The 9,066-nt window shown below is 37.2% G+C and overlaps 1 protein-coding gene across 2 annotated transcripts; it reads left to right on the forward strand.

The window, feature by feature from the left end:
* Positions 1 to 3,738: 3,738 nt before the first annotated feature.
* Positions 3,739 to 8,423, forward strand: LOC120870384 (olfactory receptor 2J3-like). 2 transcript variants are annotated; one of them, XM_040250045.1, is made up of 2 exons: positions 3,739 to 3,771; positions 7,536 to 8,423. In XM_040250045.1, exons 1-2 carry the CDS (start codon positions 3,739 to 3,741, stop codon positions 8,421 to 8,423), a joined length of 921 nt encoding a protein of 306 aa, XP_040105979.1. The 2 variants fall into 2 exon arrangements, with proteins under 2 accessions (XP_040105979.1, XP_040105978.1); XM_040250044.1 differs by lacking the exon at positions 3,739 to 3,771 and having other exon boundaries at positions 7,494 to 8,423.
* Positions 8,424 to 9,066: the final 643 nt, after the last annotated feature.

Here is a 9,066-nt window from a genome sequence, read left to right on the forward strand (position 1 = left end):
GCCCGAGCCTCGGGATTGCTCCAACCCTACTTGGTTCAAGATGCAGCTCCGCGTTTACATTTTCCACACCCTTCTCTCTTTTTCCTCCTTCTGGGATCCCTATAAGGTGAGTGTTGGTACCCTTGATTTGTCCCAGAAATTCCTTAAATTGTTTTCATTTTTTTAAAAAAATGTGCTTCATTATTTATTTCATGTTTAAGCTTCCCTGGTGGCTCAATGATAAAGAACTTGCCTGTCAATGCAGGAGATGTGGGTTCAATCCCTGGGTCAGGACGGTTCCCTGGAAAAGGGAATGGCAACCCACTCCAGGATTCTTGCCTGGAGAATCCCATGGACAGAAGGAGCCTGGTGGGCTGTAGTCCACGGGATTGCAAAAGAGTCGGACATGACTTAGTGATTAAACAGCAGCAACTATAAGCTCTCCTACTGGATTTTTAAAAGATGATGAACACTGACAAATTATTTATCCCACAGAAATATAATCACATGTTCTTAGGTCATGTAAATATATGGTTAAGCTAACATTAATATATTTCATTATTTTATCAATCACATAGTAAAACAAGTTGTCAAGTATCAAAATACTAGGTCACACAGCTCAAAATGCATATAAAATATTAATTGTCTGCTCCATTCATTAGCAGAAACCCACTTCTTTATTTTATTTTTTTTGCAAGAGAGGTTGGGAATCACACTTCAAACAAAAATAATAAGTTGGTGTTCAATTAAGTGTGAAGAAATTGCAAGAATTTCATAAATTTTATGATTAAGAATTGTTTTAGCTACAATAACAAAGTATTTCTACCTTTAAAAACATTTACTCAAAGTGCATAGTCTACATGTTCTAAAGAGACAGGGGCAATATTTTACTAAAAACACCTAATAACCCTTCCCATTCTTTGTCATGCCTTCCTTGAAAGTTGCATCTAAAAGTGCAAACATTAAAATGAACTGTAAGGCTTTTTTTTGTTTGGAAACATTAAAAACAAGCTTCTGTACAATGTAGATTTTCAGAATGGAGGTTTTCTATAACAGTACAAAATGAGTATTATAGAAAGACTTTAAATAATCACTGTAAAAGAAAAGGGAGCAAATCTGATATATAATGGTGCAAATGTGGGAGATGTAAATATACTGTGAGCAAATATCCTTACGGGCCCTACTTTCCATGTTTGAAATGATGGAAGGAATAAACCTCATATGGTCCAGAGTGTTCATAGTTTCTGAGATTTTAGTTCTATATGATACTAAAAATATTAATATGCAAGTATTGTGTTGAGTATCTTGGCCCCTAGTCTTTCTAAATTTCTTATAAGAAACATTGATAAGAGTGGCATGGAAACAAATTTAAAGACGTAACTCAATACTGCATGATTCACGAAAGGTCAATTTGTACAAATGATAAGCATATTTGGAATGCTGAACAGTAAGAATCCTTTGCTAAGTGTCTAAATAAGTTGATTATAACCCCAACATAGAGGCTGCAGTTTTGCCAGGCTTGTGGCTTGGTAAAACTGGCTTTCAATACAGCTATGGAAACTTCATCAGACTTATCCACCAAGCCAATGTATTGGCTACTGTATATGACAAATTTGGTCCCATCTCAGGTTCTACCTCCCAAGCAATGGCACCAAGCGACCCAGTTTTATTGAATGCAACAGTTATTTCAATGATCATTGGAGTGTTTGAAGTGCAGCTGCATTTTAGGATGTTGTTTTTGTTGTTTAGTTGCTAAGTCACGTCTGACTCTTTGTGACCACATGAACTGCAGCACGCCAGGCTCCCTTGTCCTTCACCAACCTCCTAGAGTTTGCTCAAACTCATGTCCATTGAGTTAGTGATGTCATCCAACCATCTCATCCTCTGTCATCCCTTTCTCCTCCTGCCCTCAATCATTCCTAGCATCAGGGTCTTTTCCAATGAGTCGACTGTTTGCATCAGGTGAAAAAAGTATTGGAGCTTTAGCTTCATCATGAGTCCTTAGATGAATGATACAGGCTGCGGATTCAGGGCAGGGCAGCAGTAGTCCTCATAGGAGGTGGCAGCTTCATGGGCTGCGGCAGGGGCACAGACTCAATTGTGCAGCAAGCAACTCTGGGAAGCTCATTTTTAAAAATTCATTGTATGGAAAGAGTAACATGGAAACTTACATTACCATATGTAAAATAGATAGCCAATAAGAATTTGCTGTATGGCTCAGGAAATTCAAACAGGGGCTCTGTATCAACCTAGAGGAGTGGGATGTGGAGGGAGATGGGAGGGAGTTTCAAAAGGGAGGGGAGATATATGTATACCTATGGCTGCTTCATGTTGAGGTTTGACAGAAAACAGCAAAATTCTGTAAAGCAATTATCCTTCAATAAAAAATAAATTGATTAAAAATTTTGTTTTTCTTTATGTTAGTCTCACTTGGTGATTTCCATTAATCTGTCTTTCAGATAATTTATGCATTCTTCTTTATCATCTAGTCTGCTGTTTATTCCTTCTATTGTATTTTTCATTTTTGTTATTGTATGCTACAGTTCTGACTGGTTCTTTCTTATAATTTCTAGTTCCTTGTTAAGATCCTCACTGTGTGCATCTATTCTTTCCCCTAATTCAGTTATTCTTCACACTACTAATGCTTCTAATTTTTTGTTTAGTAAATTGTTTATTTTTGTCTCATTAGTTGCTTTTTCAGAAATTTTCTCTTGCCATTTCAGTTGGCACATTTTACTCTGTCTTTTCATTTTACTGAACTTCGTGTGACTCTATGAAACTCAATGGAAAAGTTACCTATGGTGGGCTTGAGGAGGTATCTTTATATGGGAGCATCTTTATACCGTCTGCATGGGTCCAGTGACTTTGATAGCAGAGCTGGATTTGACTTGAACACAAGTCATGTCTTTCTTCAGGGTGTGCTGTCAGCTATCATCTTGTTAGGAGGTGGGGTTAGAGATGAGGGGCCAGAGCCAGGTGTGAGCCAGGGCTTCCCCTCTGCTCAGTGGCCATCACAGTCCTATTTAGGGCATGGGTGAGTCCCAAGTTGCTGGAGTAGAAGCCCTGAGATTTGGGTTAAGTTGGCTCCATTCCCTTATAGTATGTGTTCTTCTCTATCCCAGCACTGGCCCCCTCAGCCCCAGAGGGGAGCAGTGCTGGAGCGAGGAGCCGAGGTGTTTATTTGGCAACAGTCAGTGTAATGGGTGTGGTGGTCAGGCTGCCCTCAGAGAACTGGTCTGCTTGTGATGTGCTGCCTGTGTAAGTGGCAGTAATGGCTGCCCTCTCCCTGCAGCCATGAAATTAAAAGACACTTTCTCCTTGGAAGAAAAGTATGACAAACGTAAACAGCATATTAAAAGCAGAGACATCACTTTTTGGACAAAGGTCCATATGGTCAAAGGTATGGTCTTTCCAGTAGTCATGTACGGATATGAGAGTTGGACCATAAAAAAGGCTGAGCACCAAAGAATTGATGCTTTTGAACTACAGTGCTGGAGAAAACTCTTGAGAATCCCCTGGACAGCAACAGGATTGAACCATCCAATCCTGAAGGAAATCAATCCTCAATATTCATTGAAAGGACTGATACTGAAACTAAAGCTCCAATACTTTGGCCACCTGATGCGAAGAGTGGATTCATTGGAAAAGACCCTGATGCTGGGAATGATTGAGGGCAGGAAGAAATGGGGACAACAGAGGATGAGATGGTTGGGCGGCATCATGGACTCAATGGATTTGAGTTTAAGCAAGCTCTGAGAGATGGTGAAGGACAGGGAAGCCTGGCATGCTGCTGTCCATGGGGTCACAAAGAGTCGGACATGACTGAGCGACTGAACAACTCCCTGCTCAGAGTTGGAGCTGCCTTAACATCTCACAGTGAGATTTTTATCATGGTCTGCACTGCTCTCCCTCCAGTGTAGAACTGTGAACATTTGCTCAGCTTAGAGTGGGGATGCACCAGGGCAGTATCATGAAACCAGTTAGCTAGCTGCACAGTTTCATCTGGCCCTTTCCACCCTGCTTTGAGAGAAAGAAACTGTTCTAACTAGGACAACTCCTTGAAGGGCATTAATTGCCACATTGGGATTTACTCTCCCAGTGGCCTCAGTCAAGGAAAACATAGCACAATATTCTTTTGTTTCCATAAAGGCACTACTTGCTCTAGGAAAAGAGGTCTATCCCTGGACACACTACGTACTCTAATGAGTTCCTCCTTCCAATTAAAATCAGATCTTTTTGGTAGACTCAGGACTCTACCAAATTGTGTAACAAGGACAATCATAGTAATTTTCAGACTCTACTTTCCTATACTGATGTAGTAGATTAGAATATATGGTGTAGGTAGCCATTTATGTTGGTGATTTCAAAGAGGTGAAAACCAGAGATCGGATTGGTCCACACATAAAGAGGCGTAGGTTGAGCAGACAAATACAAAGCATGTGGACAGACACAGAAGGGATAGACATGAAAGGAGTTATTTGAATACTACTTAAGCACTAGATAAGAGTATTAAGGATTAAAGCTGACCAGTGATATAGTGATGGAGAAGAGAAGCTCATGTCCACCAGTATTTACTCTATAATGTCTTATTTCAAAAATAGAGAAGAGATATTTCATTTAAGAGTCCATGAAAGCAACCTTTGTTAAGGTTTTTATTCACTTTTCTGGTAAGAAGAAATTTAACACTAAAGTCTACCCTTTTTCTACTTCTGTCTTTTTTGGGGGGGTCTCTTATATCTCTTTCTAATGTCTATAAGAATGCTGAAAGATGTGTCATGCAAAAGATAAATATATCTCAGAGCTGCTGCTTTGTTTTAATTAATGTATCAATACTAAGTTACTCATGCAACTGTATAAGGAGGAAGAAAAATATATCTGCATCAGAAGAAGCAACAAGAGCATTTGGGTTTATACATCTCATGATATATTATCTCCTATTCTAGGAAAATGCTTAAAAATCTTGAAATTTTCCTATTATCCCTAAAATGGCAGTGACTTCTAAATGAAATCATCTTCATAATTTACTATTTAACCATTGCTATTTTTTGATTCAGCCATGGTGAACTTCTTCACCATCCAGTGGGCTCAACCACACCTTCTCTCGTGAGGTCTGAGCTATAGCCTTGAGCAGGAAGTACCTCTTTCCAGGCTTGTGTTTTCTTGGATACTCTGTCTTGGTCCAAGTTATCATTTAGAGTTCTAGTTACACCTTTATAGTTTCTTTCCTTCTACAGTTTAATAATTCTTCAATCTTCTATTTAATTACAAAAAATTTCTTTTAAGCAATGTACTGGCTTATAATCCTGCATGGTTTCTGAGCTATAGAAAGTAGTCTAGTTAATGATTAATCATTAGCAATTAGTTAATGATAAGAGTTTTAAGGCCTGAATTAGTCTTACAAATGTGAGGCTATGTTCTCTCCAATGTTCCTGCTGAAACTGCACCATTTATCTACTGCTAATGTCTTTTCAAGAGTTGTACTTATAAAAATGTGAGCGATTAAAAGACCCCAAAAAGGTAACCACAGGTGGCTCTTCTGTAATTTCTTTCTTTTTTTTTTTTTGCCATAGCATATTAGAAAGCATGAGAAAACAAATTGGCTGTGGAAAGAGGAAGCAGAAGTGATATGGCAATGGAATGAGGAATGAGGCAAAGCAATCACAGAGAGGAGGAGGGATATTTAAATGTTGGTTATTAGGCCTTATCAGGGTAACTGTACTAAAAAAGGTGGTATTAATCTTTCATATGAAGGACTGAAAACTCATAACAGAAAAAGAATCACTTAAGATTCATAACTATTTATGAAATGTACTTCATTCTTTAAACCAAAAAGAAATACAAGATTCTCTAGGCACAATATCTTAAATGATAAAGTCATTTAATGGTTTCAGTAAATAGAATTCTTCACTAAGCTGGAGAATAAAAATAAATGTAGAGATTAAAATTTATGATTAGAAAAAAATTATGATTAGAATTTAAATATGGTCTCGGTTGTTGTCCTAATGAAAAATAAATGTTTTAGAAACCACCTCAGGCCCTGCGTTCATATTTCTTAGTTCTGTGATACACATTTGTACATTTTCAACTTTAAGCACTGTAATCTAGTTCCTCTCCATCATCCTCCATTTTCACACCCTTCCTTACTTCTTTGTTCTTTCAATGACTTTATATCTTCCTTTTCCTAAAAAGTTTCTCTTTTCAAATCAGTTATATGCGTGTGTTCTTTGGGAGGCATTGTATCACTGTTCTCCCCATCTATTTCACAGACTCAAATCATGTGGACTCTGTTTGTAAACTGATGTGCACGTGTTTCTTGTCTATTTTTTTGGTATCTCTATTTAGGTTTCAGTTTAGAAATAAGCTGTGAGTGCAAGTAAACAAATAAGAAGGAAAAGTTTTTCTATAAGAATATATAATTGAAACAATATTTTTCACACTATATAAACATCTTAAAGTCATAAATAAATTTGATATCATTCATCATATCTTTTATTCTATATTTAAGATTATTGAGATTGCAATTATTCTGTTTTCTATAATCATAAATGGAAATTGTCTGAAAATGCTGAGAAGAAAAGTTATTTTTTTATAATAAGACAAATATTTGGATGAAATATAAAAGTAAAGAAAAACATTTAATTTACTTTCTGGAGTTTTTTATTCTGGTAAAATATAAAATTTGTAGAAAAGTTGTAAAATGGTACAGAAAACTGCTATTAACATTTTAACTGGATTCAACAATAGTCTACACTCTGCCTGAAAAGATTTATTTTATCACCTATCCTCTCTCTCATCTGTTTCTCTGTCTGTCATATATGTATCTATGTATTTATCATCTATCTTCATTTCAAACTCTTTCTTGAATTTGATACTTTTAAATAGTGCAGGTCAGCTATTTTACCCATCTTGTCTCCATGTGAGTTTATCTCATGCCTTTTCATTATTAGCATCAAGCTATGCATTTTTTGGCATTAACATGACTAAAGTGACACTATGCCCTGGTTCAGAGCATTGTATCAGTGGTCATATGATCTTGGTTTGTAACAACATTAATGATGTTAACACTGATTATACTGTTATTTTGGTCTACTAGGTTTTTCTGTTGTAAAGTCTACTACTTTACATTTTATAATTAACAAGTAACTTGTGGGGAGATATTTTAGACTATGTAAATGGCTCAACATTTCTTCATTCACTAGTTTTTAGCATATATTTAAGTTTTTCTAACTCCACCATTCCTTCTATATTTACTATTTAGTATCCAGCCAATAGGAACAGACTTCTGTTCGCCACTATAAATTTATTCTTTTTTAAGTTTATCAGTATTAGCTTGTGGATTCTTATTTCTTTCAATTCGTTGGTACCACAGTTTCTCTTAATGCCCAGATTATCCTACAATTGAGCAGTGGTATGCCCTTGAAACTGGTTTTTTAAATTTCCTGTGTCTCTATGTTTCTTGGAGTCTTTCCCTACATTTTCAGGGTGTATGTAATTCTTTCCTCAGGTAACAAGATATGAATGATAATGGAAAAAAGAATGCAACCTCTGAAGCCCAGTTTGTTCTATTGGGTTTTTCTGATTGGCCTCAGCTTGAGTTAGTTCTCTTTGTGGTTATCTTGATGTTCTACCTGATGACATTGACAGGCAACCTGTTCATCATTATCTTGTCATACCTGGACTCCCATCTCCACACTCCCATGTACTTCTTCCTCTCGAATCTCTCTTTTCTGGATCTCTGCTACACCACCAGCTTCATCCCTCAGTTGCTGGTCAACCTCTGGGGCCCAGAAAAAACCATCTCTTACAATGGCTGTATGATTCAACTTTATTTTGTCCTCGCACTGGGATCTACAGAATGTGTGGTACTGATGGTGATGTCCTATGACCGTTATGCAGCTGTGTGTAGACCCTTGCATTACACTGTCCTCATGCACCCTCATTTCTGCCAACTGTTGGCCGTGGCTTGTTGGGTAAGTGGCTTTACCAACTCAGCACTTCATTCCTTCTTTACATTTTGGGTACCCCTGTGTGGACATCGCCAAGTGGACCATTTCTTCTGTGAAGTTCCAGCACTGCTTCGACTGTCATGCATTGATACCCGTGCTAATGAGCTAACCCTCATGGTCACGAGCTCCATTTTTGTCCTCATACCTCTCATCCTCATTCTCAGTTCCTATGGTGCCATTGCCCAGGCAGTGCTGAGGATGCAGTCAACAACAGGACTCCAGAAAGTCTTTGGGACGTGTGGAGCCCATCTTATGGTCGTATCCCTTTTTTTCATTCCAGCCATGTGCATGTACCTCCAGCCACCATCAGGAAATTCTCAAGATCAAGGCAAGTTCATTGCCCTCTTTTATACTGTTGTCACTCCTAGCCTCAACCCTCTAATCTACACCCTCAGAAACAGAGATGTAAGAGGGGCCGTTAAGAGGTTAGTGGGGTGAGTATGATCTGGTATACTTGTGACATTAATGATGGATGGAGCATCTCTTCACCAATGGTTCTTCAACCTATCCATTCATCACTCTTTCATTCACTCACTCTCTTAGCACTTTTTGAATGTGTACTCTCACAAGGACACAGAGTTCGTGGTTGCAGATATGATTAAACAGTTTGCCTAAATAGTAATCACTCCTCAGTGGCAATAACAGCCATGTAAAATATGGATCAAACATCAATATTAATTTTTTTAGTGCACAAACCTAATAAAATAAAGTATCATTTTCTCAATTAAAAATGAAGCATAGAATTTATTGTAAAAGTTAATAAAATTCAGATATAACTCTATGGAGAGATGCTAGTCTTAATTAAAAAAACCTAGAATATGTCATTTAATTTCCTGCTTTTTAGGCAGAATTTGTCATAAAATTTGTCTTCTATCTTTGATCTAATGAAAGACATTTGGAAACATTTTAAATATTTTTTCCAACATTGTTATCCTTTTTTGAATGCTAGTTAATATTGAGAGAAATTTTAGTCCATAGTCTTTAATATAACATTATCATTGGTCAGAAAAAACCTTTTTGAGTCATACCAAAAAGTGCTCTCAGTAATGCAGCAGAAGTAAGCATCTCATATTTCCTTTTT

Source organism: Oryx dammah, unplaced genomic scaffold (genome assembly GCF_014754425.2).
Source record: "Oryx dammah isolate SB20612 unplaced genomic scaffold, SCBI_Odam_1.1 HiC_scaffold_11, whole genome shotgun sequence".
NCBI lineage: Eukaryota > Metazoa > Chordata > Mammalia > Artiodactyla > Bovidae > Oryx > Oryx dammah.

Excerpts from the sequence above, each read along its gene's own strand:
- LOC120870384 (XM_040250044.1), top strand. The coding sequence starts at position 7,494 with ATGAATGATAATGGAAAAAAGAATGCAACCTCTGAAGCCCAGTTTGTT.